The sequence below is a fragment of the Trichoplusia ni genome, chromosome 18 (genome assembly GCF_003590095.1).
Source record: "Trichoplusia ni isolate ovarian cell line Hi5 chromosome 18, tn1, whole genome shotgun sequence".
Taxonomy (NCBI): domain Eukaryota; kingdom Metazoa; phylum Arthropoda; class Insecta; order Lepidoptera; family Noctuidae; genus Trichoplusia; species Trichoplusia ni.
In genome coordinates this window covers 8,279,450-8,293,785 of record NC_039495.1, presented here as the reverse complement: position 1 = coordinate 8,293,785, position 14,336 = coordinate 8,279,450, and the positions used below count along the sequence as shown (strand labels likewise).

The 14,336-nt window shown below is 39.3% G+C and overlaps 1 protein-coding gene across 1 annotated transcript; it reads left to right on the top strand.

Moving 5' to 3' along the window:
* The first annotated feature begins 9 nt into the window (after positions 1 to 9).
* On the top strand, positions 10 to 5,339 carry LOC113503152. The gene is made up of 5 exons (XM_026884971.1): positions 10 to 1,017; positions 2,630 to 2,764; positions 3,002 to 3,311; positions 3,414 to 3,587; positions 3,680 to 5,339. Exons 1-5 carry the CDS (start codon positions 714 to 716, stop codon positions 5,337 to 5,339), a joined length of 2,583 nt encoding a protein of 860 aa, XP_026740772.1. The 5' UTR covers positions 10 to 713.
* Positions 5,340 to 14,336: the final 8,997 nt, after the last annotated feature.

The window sequence follows — 14,336 nt, the reverse complement described above, 5'->3', positions numbered from 1 at the left end:
GTTTCATATTTATTTCTACTGCAAATTTTGTTGCTGTTAATAAGTTATTTTTGGTGTAAGGGAATATTCATGTTATGAAAAGTAGCTTAGGCCTATATCGTAAAATGTTGATATTATTTAATTATTTAGCCTTATAAGAGTTTAAAATTTAATGAACAACGTGTCCCAGGTCATCTTTACTATAATTCGTAACAAGTTTGGAATACTAAATGTAGTAAATTACACACAGCAAGTAATTCCGTTGTTTCTAAACGCAGTATCTTCTTTCACTTGTGCGAAAAATAAAGCATTTGCTGGCGAAATAACTTTTTATTTTGATGGCGTCAATCATAATTGTGGTTATAAATACAAAGATATAAAAAAATATGTGAGATATTTTACGACTATAAAATTAACTATTACATAAAATTATAGTCAAAAAATCTAAAATTGTTTTAAAAGAAGGTCAACGTGAGCTTGTAGGAAAATGGCGGAAAGAATAATGGCGTCTATTTCTTTTGACAGCGAAATGAGAACTCTATGTGTATCTCTTTCTAACTCGTGGAACTTCTCATAAACCACTGGGCACGCGTAGTGATCAATATGTCCACGTGATCTGTCGTCAGTCGCGACTCGCGTAATTGCAAATGCAAAATGTACAGGAAAGAAACGTTTGTGTTACAATGAAATCGTAAATATTTTGTTATTTTAAGTTGTAGTGTATTAGTTTTAAAATGCCTGCGTCTATTGGTGTCAATTTACGTGTAACTGGCCACTGCAGCCAAGGCGGGAGAAAGTATATGGAAGACTTGTTTTCCGTTGCTTATCAACAAACTGAAGACGAGAGGGATTTGGAGTATGCTTTCTTCGGGATATATGATGGACATGGCGGGAGCGAAGCCGCAGCATTTGCTAAAGAGCATTTGATGGACTCAATAGTGAAGCAGAGACAGTTCTGGTCGGACAATGATGAGGATGTACTCAAAGCAATCAGAAATGGTTACATGTTGACCCACTTGAACATGTGGAAAGAGTTAGGTAAACACCGAATTTCAAGTTTTTATCCTCGTCAGTTAATGGTTGTGATGTATTAACTTAAATTCTTCTTTGTTAGGTCCAAGGAGAGTTCTAAGTGACTGTACGAAATGTTTTGCTTGACCTTGTTGAAGTTATTCATATTTTTTTTCTTGAGTGGTTTGACATTGAGTTTACAGAAGTTTTTCGAATGGTCATTATCGTCGCTAGCAGAGCTGTTACTTTGTTGGTTGTGTTAAGTATAAAAAAGTACCTATACCTATGCAAAATTTTGGGTATCCCACTCACTTTGCCAAGTGAAAGCAGTTTTACCAGTTTGTGTTTTTATATTGGCTCAAGTTTCCAATTACGAAAAGTTATGTATAAGGTCATTACATAGTAAATATAACAAGCCACATAGTACCAATGCAGGAACCCGATAAAGAAATATGATCTGATGAATTTGCTGATAATATTATTCTCTGTATTAGTCACACAAGGTGTCTAATTTATTACAAACTTTACCTAAAAAGTCTTGGAAACTTTCACAGGGATGTAACAAGTAAAAAAAACTGACCAATATGATTTGTCTCACAATATAACTGCGTCTAGTCAGTAGCACAAAGCTCCAAATACCTAAAATCTAAAATATTGTGTAGGTCATGTTATATCATTCTAAGATGTATCATTCTCTACTAATACTTGTAAGTTTCAGGAAATATAAATACAAAGGAAAGTTATATAGTTCCGGTCTGTGTAGTGCATCAGATCACGGACTGGGTGGCTATTTTAATTAAAAACTTTAGTCAAACTAGCTTTTAGATGTCATAGAGAACATTGCTCGTTATTTTTGTTTATAGAGATATTCTTATTAGTGTTCAATTCTTATATGTTTGCATCACCTGCTTACTATGCGAAAAATATATATTTGATCTTCTTCTCCAGTTTTTCTTTTTGATCATAGCATTTATATAGTTTAGAGATTTTATAGAATTATAAAAGGAAATCTTAATATTATATTTTAACCAAACAAAGCAAGGTTCCATGCAATTCTAATGTACATTAAAATGTCTGATGCTGACACGTTTTTTTATACTTAGTCTCAAACAATAACACTCCCAGACTAAAACAAAGGAACAATTAAATATTTAAATAAAAAATATATTTACAATCCGCTATTAACCTACTTATCCCAATTTAGTGCTATAATGATGCTAACATCATATTATTATGTAAATTATGTCCTTTTGTAACTTTGAGAAGGAAATAATAAAAAAACTATCAACTTGCTGCCCAAAAGTTACTAAAATAATAAGTTTTTTTTGTATTGCAAGTGCAATTACTACCTGAATTACTTACATTACTCAGTTTATCGTATTTAATCTTTTATATGCCTGTATGCTTCAGTGGTTTCTAAAAATGTAGCCGACAAATTGACAAGAGTTACTCTTGTGTTCATAAAAATAATTTGAAGTATAACAAGTAGCTAAGTGTGTACTTGACCATAAAATTAATCTTTAAATAATTTTTATTATGACAACAATTCTGTACAATTGCAATATTATCATTTCCATTGGACTTATGTTAATAATCATTATACTATTATGTGACTAAATAAATTGTTGTTATATTACAGAAAAATGGCCAAAAACCGTTACTGGGTTACCAAGCACGGCGGGTACAACCGCAAGCATAGCTTTTATACGCCGTGGAAAAATATATATTGGTCATGTCGGAGACTCGGCAATTGTACTCGGTTACCAAAAAGATGGTAAGTCTGTCTTGGATATATCAACCATAAAAAATAATATACTCCAATATTGTTTCGCATCTAAATATTGTTTTATTGAAAGACTAGATTTTCAGTTTATGACATAAATATCTGCTTAAAATTAAATTTGTAGAGAAGTTGTTAGGAACTTTTAATCATACTTGTTTTGCCCAGAAATCCACCTCTTGTGATATAGATGTCATGTTATAAATTTAAAATATTTTTTCCTTTTTAAAGATTGTGAGGAGTGGGCTGCAAAACCATTAACATCAGACCACAAACCAGAATCCACAACTGAAATTGAGCGCATACAGAGATGTGGAGGAAAAGTTATCTCCAAAGCTGGTGTCCCTCGCGTTGTGTGGAACAGACCTCGCCTAGGACACAAGGGACCAATCAAGAAGAACACGCCAATGGATGAGATACCATTTTTAGCAGTAGCAAGGTCGCTTGGCGACCTGTGGAGTTATAATCCACAAAATGATGAGTTTATAGTAAGCCCCGACCCTGATGTCGGCGTGTTGACTATCGACCCGTCTAAGTTTCGGTGAGTAGATCATAAATATTACGATCTAGAAAGTCAAGTAATAAAACAAATAAATACGTAAATTTTATGATTTTTTTTAATATTCTCAATAAATTCTTACAGGTGCCTGATATTCGGAACCGATGGTTTATGGAATATGATCTCCCCGGAAGGGGCTGTCAGTCTAGTGCAGGCGACGGAGCGGCACAACGAAGCCGCGCTTGTCGGAGGCAGCGGGAATCAGCCCCGAGATTGGTTGAACCCGTCCAAAAGTCTAGTGGATCATGCGTTAGAAAGGTAGGTGAAGCTCATTTACGTTTCTAAGAATTTTAAACTGATGTAATAAATGCAAACATGCAACTCATAATATATGATGAATGTGTTTCCAGGTGGTCAAATACGAGAATGCGAGCCGACAACACGTCGGTGGTGACGCTGATGCTGGACCCGCCGGGCCCGCCGCGCGCCACGGTGCTGCGCTCCCGCAGCGGCGCGGGCCGGCCGCAGCCCGCCGCGCCGCCCGCGCCCGCCGCGCCGCACGAGCCGCGCCCCGACGCCGAGCCCGACGCGCGCCCCGTGCCGCAGAACGGCCTCACCATCATGACGCGCTACTCCGACGCCGAGCGCGCGCCCGCGCCGCCGCCCGCGCCCCCCGCGCCTCTGCCGCCCTGCGCCACGCTGGACGCGCGCCTGCCCGCGCCGCCCGACACGCCGCGCGACCCGCCCGACCCTGAGGACGCCGACGCCATCCTCAACTACGGCAACCCTGCAGAGTCTTACTTCATGGCGCGACTCCTCAATAGGACGCGCGTCATCAACACCTTATCCGCGGTTCACGAGGAGATTGCTGGCGCCCCTGAGCAACGGGAACCTTCAGAGCCTCGCGAGACGGAACCCGTGCCGGCTACTGTTGTACCAGACGTCGACGCGGAAACTGACGCGTCTACTGCTGCTCGTCCTCCACTGCCACCCCGAACTTCAACCGCCGAGCCCGTCGTACCAGTTACTGAACCCGCGCAATCTGACGACGACGTCGGTATCCAGATCAATGAAGTGTCCTCTAGTTCCCCAACCGAGGGGCCGCCGAGGCCACGTGGCCGCAGGCCTCGCACCGACCTCAGACGCGATCCGCCGCCAGCCGCACCGGACCGTGTGCTACGCTCGCACCATGACGCCGAGCCGCCGCAGCGCCCACAGACGCGTCAGTCCGCCACGCGGGCTCGCCCTGCCGCTCCCGCCCCCACACCAGCTCTCGACCGTGTCGTCATCCTTACGAGGCGAGCACCGGCGGCGCCTCCCGCGCCTCCGCCGCCACCCCGCAGCGAGCGACCCGCACCCACCGATGCGAAGCCTGCCGGGCGACGCGTCGCTCCTGCACCTGCCACGACCGAACCAGTTAACGTCGAAGAAGACGCGAAGCGGAGCGGTACCCGCGCAACGCGCTCTCAGGGTGCTCAGGGGGTAACGCCACTAGCTCAGAAGATAACTCGCAGCATAGGAATGTACGCGCGCGAGCTGCGCGGTGCTGCGGCGGCGGCGGCGGCCGCGGCGGGCGCCCGGGCGGGAAACTCGGCGCGCGCCCCGGGCCCGGCGCGGCGGGCCACGGCGGCGCGCCGCCCGCCCCCCGACCGCTCGAAGGAGAACCTCGGCGCCGCGAGGGGCCGCGCCCGCGCCCGCGCCGCGCCCGCCGCCTCGCCGCCGCAGCCCTCGCCGCGCCCGCGCACGCGCCGCGCGGATAGCGCGCACGACGAGGTGCACTCCACCACGGGCGAGCCGCGCGCGCCGCCGCCGCCCGACGCCTGCGCCGGCGCGCCCGCGCCCGCCCGCCCGCGCGCGCTGCGCTCCCGCAACGACGCGGCCTCGCCGCCGCGCGCGCGCGACCAGCCCGCCTGCAAGCGCGCGCGCTGCGGGGACGACGGCGGCGGCGCCAGCAAGGCGGCCCGCCTGGCGCCGGAGCGCTGCGCGCGGGCGCTGGGCAAGCGCGCGACGGGTCCGTGGGCGCCGGCGCTGGCGCTGCGCAACCGCCTGCGCCGGCGCCTCGCCAAGTAGCGCCCGCGCCGCGCTCCGCATCCAAAGATGACTGCGTCGTATACGGTTGATTTTCTGTTGTTGTTTTTTTATTTTTATCGGCGTCTCGTCTCGGCCGGCGGCTAGGCAGTAGGTAGTTCCGGCGCGACTGTCCGAGGACCGCTCGGGGCGGCCGCGGCCGCCGCCCGCCGCGGTCGCCGTCGACGTTAAACAATAGTACAAAGGTATATTCTATATTTAACGTGTAAGTTTACCGCGTGGACCAGGAGAATTTTACTAGCCCTAGTAGATATTTATTTTCTCTATATTTATAGCTTCTATCGTAATATGCATTTAACCGTAGGCGAAATGTGAATCTGATTTTGATTGTTGAGACGTTGAGTCAGAGGCTACGTAGTAACGTTCAGATAGATGACCTGCCTTATAAAGCGAGAGTACAACATGTTAATGTTTTTATAGATATTTTATAACAGGGACACGTTTTGGAAATCAAGTTTTATTCCACAAGCCTTCACCAAGGGAGCCATGATATCGTAACGATTTAAGTTGTAAGCATGTGGCACTTTAGCTTTAGACTGCAGTATTTGCTCTATAGTGATTACTGTTTTATCCACAAGATTTTAGAGACATGTAAATTTTGACAACTTGTTAACATACTGATAGTATTCATATATATTATATTAAATCTTTATTATATTACCTAATCGGAACTATACCAAGAGTGCTTTCTCGAAATATAAAGTTAATTAAGAGTGCTAATTCCTAAATATTATGAAAAATGTACAGACAAATTTTTGTACAGTTAACACCAAAATTATTTGTTTAGATCGTGCTAATATGTATTTTATATAAATGTAGCTAGATATTGGAGAAGTTATTCTTTTAGGAAAAGAATTGTTTTATGTACTTCCTAATGAAGCTTTATTGATTTTAGGACTTCATACTGAATGTTGTTACATTGTGCCGAAATAGTTAATTGTGACAGGGCTCGCCCGAGCGCAGGTAACTCTGTTTACTTGAGGAACATATCTATTAGCATAAACATAGTTATACAATACACAAAAGTGAAACTCAACATATTTTTCAGTTAAGGATAAGTTTTTGGTGCATGAACCATTGTTAGTTAATCCATTCATCGATCTCCTTGTAGTTATCCATTTGTTAATATATCTTACTCTATCCACCTCCACTTTAAATTTATTAACTATCGAAATAATGTGATTATGAGACCATTGATTTATTTAAAAACCAAAAAGGTTTTGCATGAATGCAACTTTGTTGACACTGTGAAATGTTATAAAATGTTTTTTTTTTTAACAGCAACAAAAGATGATTTGAATAGATGTACCTAAGAATGGACTGAAGATGTAATGTTAAGTTAAAGAGTCCAAGTTATGTACATATTAATATAATAAAAGAAAAGTATGTAATAATAATGTGCCTCATTTGTTACCGACTTAACAAATACATAGGTAAAAGTGTTCTTTCATATATTGAGATATGTATTTTTATTGAAAATAAAATTTATGCATTGTAATTTAGCTGTAAAAGAGGATTTAATATAATTTGTTAAGCTAATTGTGTAAAGATTTTAAATATTGGCAGTCTGTCACTTATATCGTAAAATCAAGGAAATGTATAGTTTAGTTGTCATGTTTTGTTTGAGTACGGACTGTAAGGGACAGAGTGTCAACATTAATGACACGGATTTGTGAGTGTTGTAACACGGAGGGTAACGTTGCCTTGGCAGAGCCCGTAGCCACGCTATGGCGAATAAATCGATAACAATATAGATTGAGATGCTAAAAACAAATTTTATTACTATACATAATTGAGAGTAAAAGGATTATTGTAGATTTTATTTTTTGATTTAAATAAAGTTTGTATGAAATAGAAGTTGCATTTTTTATTTATTTGTCCACATACGACCTCGTGATGAAGGCAAAACACCTTATACTTGGTTGATTATAAATTCCAGAAAAAAATGAACTCTTTAAGTTGGTGTAAAATCAAGACGGCTGGTATCGAGGAAGGGTGCCGCTAACGCTACGAATGATATCAACTGATAACATTTTCGTTAATTTTGTTTACTACCCAAATTCAATATTATGCTAAAAATAATTAAAAGATATATGAATACAAAGGGAAACATTTATATTAAGCAGTACAATAGGCTCCAGATTTCTCTTTCATTCTTATTTTTTTTTTCTGCCTCGTATGTAATATATCGTAAATTATTAAACTTCATCAATTTTTAATGGCCATTCAATAAGGGTAGCATGAGTAGGTATTCTTAAACTCAACCGGCAAATATCAAAATAATGATAGCTGTGCGTTCGAAATAACTGTTTCATACCCCAGGTAGTTTTTACGCGGCGGCCGATGAATGCGGAAGCTATCGGTGCAGATGCACGTCCCCTAACATGAATGGCCACCAACCCGCCCTATTTTTATTCACACCGTTGTCAAACAGCGCGGTCCCGCTCACCCTACTATTTCAACTCGGCTAGGTTATAGTTTGGGCGCGCGCTCTAGCGTCCTGCTGTGCTCCCTACTCGCCGGCCGTCGTCAGTTACGCGACGAACGTAATAAGTGTCGCATCTGTTTATTTACCGCAATCCGGTTAAAATGTGACTTTCCGCTTCAGATCGAAGGAAAACATTGCCGCAATATTATTTCGGAGTGGCGCTTAACGTAGCATTTTTGTGTATGTTTTATTTGTGTGTAAAAACGTAGAAATGACGTGAAAAAACGCGGGAATCTGTATCCTATCGGCAGTGCAATGCGTTTAGTTTATCGATCGTGTTGTTGTGTTCGCTACTGCATTGGTGCATTCGAAATAAACTTAAATGTAGTTGTTTACGTCTGTCCCAGCTTTCTCGTATGTTACTTTGTAAATACGCAGAAGCGGTGCTATTATTAGCACAGGGGTTATTAGTTATCGATCGGAGATGACATTATAAACACTTGGTGGGATCAGGGTCACCAAGGGTTGACAATACAAATGTCGCCGGTTTTCGAAATTTCGATCACGTTCTCAACCGGATCCGAATAAATAATCATTGTTAATAGTATAAAAAATAGCGAACTCGCATTCCTTATGTTACCTAACAAGCTCTACTAGTTTTTTTATGATGTATCTACTGGAGCATATTTCGGCAAATCGTTATTTGCTGATTTAATGATCGTATTTTGTTGGAACTCTGGTCCTTAAATATGAGCTTTGTAATATATTATAGTCGAGAGAACTTACTGCTTTACTTAAAACTTATCAGAATGTAAACTTAAGCGAACCAAATAGATATTTCGGTATCATACTGCTTCATTGTTTTTATGAATCCTAAACCAATTTCAACAAAAAAAAATATCGAAGGGATTCAGAATTATGAAGATATACCGAATACGGATAATATCTGAATAACTCTACCCCCATTCCCTTGTAATTTATATTCGTCGCCAGGCTCTCTTCCTAGGTATTCTAAGATTACACAGGCATACAATCCAGCAGGAACTGTCACACAATGCATCAGTCATGTTACTTCACGGTCTAGATAGCTCGAGTGACGCAAACGAAACCCTATACACTCTGAACATTGTCTACAAGAAACCAAAGCTTAAACTAGTTTAAAAAACGGACTATTTTAAAGTATCTATACCTAGACATTGCCTCCATTATGGTTTTGTGGAGAACTACATATTGTAATTGTATATTTAAAATAAATAATAATAGGTACTATGAATTTTCTTAGTCATAACTAATATTACATATAGATAATTACTTGCATAATTAGGTCGCGTTTGATAATCAATATCGTGTAGCTATTTATTGCAAATTATGTTGTTGCATGTCTAATTAAATTATTATAACATTTATGGGTGCCGTTATTCGATGCTAGTGTTGATCAATCTAAAAAAATATATTAAGTAATAGCGTGCCTTCGCCTACACAGAGTAAAAATAACTCCTGTAAAATTTCCAGTACTTATTTAAATCTCAAAAAAGAGTTTAGGATATAACCAACCCATTTTTGCCCGAATTGCAAAACGTTTTTAGTCGCTTCACGTAAAGCTAATAAAAATGCCAGCATTAGATAATACCTACATTAGGAAACACAAAACAGAGTGGTGTTCATGTAGGTCCGTATTTCATAGATATTATCCCGCATTTAAAAAGAAAGATTTGAACAATTTCCACTGTTCATAGCTCTGTGCCGCACATTAATTTGTTTTGTTTTATATTTGCTGACGGGACTTTCCCATTACATACATATTTATATAAGTTTACCGATTTTGTTGTTGCTCTGTTTACCATGGCACGTCGGCTACAGCCAAATGAGTTTTAACAGATGCATATTTTAGGGGGCTTTTAGATAATTAGCCGTCATATCAAGTGTATTAGGCATTTTTTCAAGTTTCCATAATGAAAACCCCGAGCTACTCAACTTCTTTATCAAATGTAGAGTCATGGCTATTCGTAAAACATTTACGTTGAACAGAAAAAGCTATTAAAAAAAACTAAGATCCAAATTATAAGTAACGTTTTTCATTATTACAATTATTTATTTTTGGGTCCTACTTTCATTGACTGATTGAGGAAAATGCTTTACAGGCAACGCGGTATACTAAACAAGCGTTTACCTGTAATTTAATTTGTGAAAGTGATAACCTTCAAGTTTACTTAAATATTCGTTAAACTTTTCCTTATATCTATATCTTCCCTATATCTTCTTTTTAATAAGGAAATCAGGAAAGCGAGCATCGTTATATAGCTGTAGCGTATTTATGATATTAAACGCCTACATACCTACATTTCGCGCATCAAATCGCAAAAAGGCAATTTCATGCTGCGTGTTGTCTCGTGGTGTGGTTTCAGGCTACAACGGTATTCCCTACAAGTAGGTAGGTAGGTACTACGTAGGTAACTACCCCATGATTTCATAGCCACCCCTCTAGCTATCGATCGGGAGGCGGTGGGGGTTGCCGGTTGGGTTAGGTCATGAGACTGCAGAAAGCGCGACACGTCTTCCAGACTTTGTTTTCTTGTATTTGATACCTAAAATATTTAGCCAGAGCTGGTTAAAAAGTGGTATAACATTTTACCTTTTTGTCTGAAGATGTTACGTTTTTCAAGATCGTTATAAAAGACTGTTTCCTGTATCAATCCTATTTTGTTTATATTATGATTGTCAAGAATTATGAATTTTTCATCATCTTATAGTATTGCAAAACCCCCTTTCCTCTGCTCTATATACTTACTCATCAAATCCTATATTGATCAAAATATACCCAAATAAAAAAAAACAATCAAACGGCATGTCCTTTATATATTAGCTGTGTTTTGTTGGGCCTTGAGCTAATTACATAGAGAGCGTTCATTTGCATCCTAATGTCAGACTAGTCTGGCAATTCAATAGCGAATAGGCGCCGACCACGAATGGTAGGGGCATTTATTGACAAAAACAGCAACTACATACCTACAACAAATCGAGCATGACCCCACGGGAACATAAAACATCGGGATAAAAACTATCCTTTGTGTTAATCCAGGTTATAAACTACCTGTGTATCAAATTGCGTGTATATCAATTCAGTGGTTTTTGCGTGAAAACGTAACAAACATTCATCCATAAAAAGAAACAAAATTCATAAACCATTTTTGGACCACTGTGAGGCAAAGGCCTCTTTCTTTATTCCAATCTGATTGAACCGCAAAAAAAATTGCCGGCTCAGTTTGACGGTCACGTATAACTAATTACAATTATCCAAACTAACATGATAACGCACATTTAATAATATTATGTTAACATTCATCTATGAAACCTTATTCCGACGATACGGGAACTATCGTGCAGTTTATAATACATTGCTGAGTTACACAGCCTTTGTATGTAATCTGACACATCATAGCTGGCAATGTATAGTTAGTTACTTGATTACTCTCGCTACGTCTAAATCAGCTTTTGCTTGCTTCCGGTTTTGACAGTTCATTGGGTCGGTATTGAACATGTTGTAAGGGATATTGAAACGACTACTGAATACCAATGTAATGTAAGTAAGGTATCGGGTTTGATCGGGCAGTATATTGTATGTTTTGTGAATGGTTCTCGATTGAATTGATAGAATCTACTTGGTCTCTTGGCCTTTTTGTCGTCTTATGTTAGAGCTTTGTAAATGCTACACATACAAATAAAATGTCTGAAATGTCTGAGAATTTCTATCCATGGTTACATATCAGACATGCTTTATTCAAAAGCCGAAGTTAGAATACTTTAATTTTGTCTGAAAAAGTTTTATCTCCGTATCAAAAACATTTTGCTAATCTCAAAAGCTGTCTTCGCGAGATCTAGCATAGTATAACATTTATTGGGACCTGACAGTTATAAACTACCGTCAAGTAAGAAAACGAACACTTACCAATCACTCTTTAACAGTTTCATTTACTTTTATTTCGTTAACATTAAAGGAACAATCTAACATTTTAACTCCACTTATATAAAAACGCGCGAAAGTCGGCCATTACAAATAGTTATTGTTTTTGTCCAATACAGCTGTGACTTTACTAGATTTCTTTCGGCGACGCTTATTATGCTATGGCAACCATAATTTTACTGGAAAGTGGACTTTTAGATCTAACGGGCGAAAGCTTACGAGAGCCAGACGTATGGAGCTATGGTGACTATGTTGGCTGCTGTGGTGGTCACTTTGAAACTGATTAGAATAATAATTATTTATTAATTTTATAATAATGTAACTTTATGGCATTGCACTTCATAAATGTGCAAATACTTTTAAGGAACACATGAGTGGCTTACAAATTCTCGAAAGTGTTTTCACAAAGTTTATGCAAAACTCAAATCACATACAGTTTAGACATTGCTATGTCCAAAAATTTACGGACGGACAGCTGATTCAGATACAACATTCCGCATACTTCATGAAGCGATAAGGTTACATTTATGAATTGATATAAAATAAAATCATACTAACGTTGTAAAATAAGTATAAAATGCATAATATCATAATTACAGAATTATCCTCTACTTACCATACCGTGTGGTTTTCCTATAAATAGAAAACATGGCAGTTTACCCGCCACGGTGTTTAGTGCAGCCAGCGATTCAAAGATAGATACACCATAGTGGGCACATTATACCTCTGGTGTCTGAACACGTACATAAATGCAATTACACGTAATTAAATGAAAGTAAGGAGTTTACATTACTTTTACTAACCATTTGTAGTGCGGATAGTACTGGCTGTATGTGAAGACATAAGTGCTTTTGTAAAAAAAGTATTTTCATTTCCGCGCGCAATTTCTGTTCCGTGTTTGAAATCAGTTTTACTTGATGCTTCATTGTTTTTGAAGCGAGGAGTCAAAACAAATTTCATTAAAATCTAAATTATACTTAATTAATAGATACAGTGTATCTTCAGCGTAAAGTACAGGATTGTTTGTATAAACTTTTGTGAGCAGAAAAGTGATCGCCAGTGACAGTTCCAAAGATTTCTCTGTGATAAAAAAGGGATAAATTAAATGTGTAACTTTGACATTTTTAAGTGTTCGCGCCAAAGGATTTTTATAATCATGGGTAAGTTGTGGCATTTTTTTGTTTACTTATTTACACTTTTTATTACTAAGCCTTAAGTAACCAGTTTCCTGTTTCTACGCCGATTTATTTACTAACACCAGAATAACAGTTTTAATTGATTACTACTAGATCTTATTGAATTACGTATGGCACGGCCAGCCGTCACTTCATATTTCTAAATGAAAGTAGGACTAACTTACATTAGAGCTTAGAAAAAATGCAATATTTAGTTTTACAACTATTCATCTCCAGATAATTTTGCAAATAACTTCGTACGAACTTCGACGTAAGCCGCATTTTTTGTTTATTGAAATATAAAATAGCGTTAACTATTTTAAGACAAAATACATCTATATTTTGTCTTAAAATCTATCTATTTTAGGAACTGTAACATCTATTAAGTAGGTATCTAATTTCTTCAGCAAAACCTCAAAGCAGGCGACTCCATCAAACGGTGTTTTAAAGCGCTGCTTCACTTAAAACATGTATGTGAGAGGTACTTAGAACTGTAACCATAGCCAATGCGTATTTCCTTGGTAAGTTGCGAAGCCATACTTTATGGTATGTGTGCAAATCTATGTTGCTACAGTTACAATGTATTGTGCGGAATTGCATAAACGGCACTCGACAAAAAATCCAAAACAATTTAGCAAGCTAAAATAGATGAGTAGCTATTAACTGTGTTAAATATCTAATTTATTTGGTAAAACTTCAAAAGAGGCCACTCAGCAAGTCATCGACTACCTCATTTGTGTCCCTTCGTTAAATGACAAAAGACATTCCCTTTTCTCAATTTGTCCGTAGTTCCATACAAACAGTTTCACGTTTTAATTCACAACTGCGCTTGATTGCGTTGCACATTGTAACGATTGCGACAACAAGGTGCAATGAAGCGTAAACTGCGCCGAAATGAACAACAATAGTTATGGGATCACAGAAATCAAGCATTTAGCAATTCATGTTTACGGAACTCTTTCGTACATCACTGAATTCGTTTCCGTGGGGTTTCCGGTCAAAATCCATAAAATCATCCTCTGTTCTACTCGTAGGATAAGAGTGAAGTACCAGTTTTCTATACAAGCCATCAGTTTATTTCTCTTTTAATAGAAGAAAAGCTTAAACAGTGAGGACTACAATCAACTTAATAATCTTGTTTCAATCAAATCATATTGATAGTTTTTAAACTGCCATCGTTCAACCCACAATGAACCCGCATTCAAATCAAAGCTGTCCCCTATAGTTTTATAGTAACTGGCTATGCTACTTGTCTTTAGTCCCATCATAAATAAAATAATAAATAAATGCGGACAACATCACATACATTGTTCTGAACCCAAAGTAAGTTGCTAAAGCACTTGTGTTATGGAATCCAGATACAACGAAGGTACCACAAACACCCAACCCGTGACAATGTAGAAATGTGAATTTTT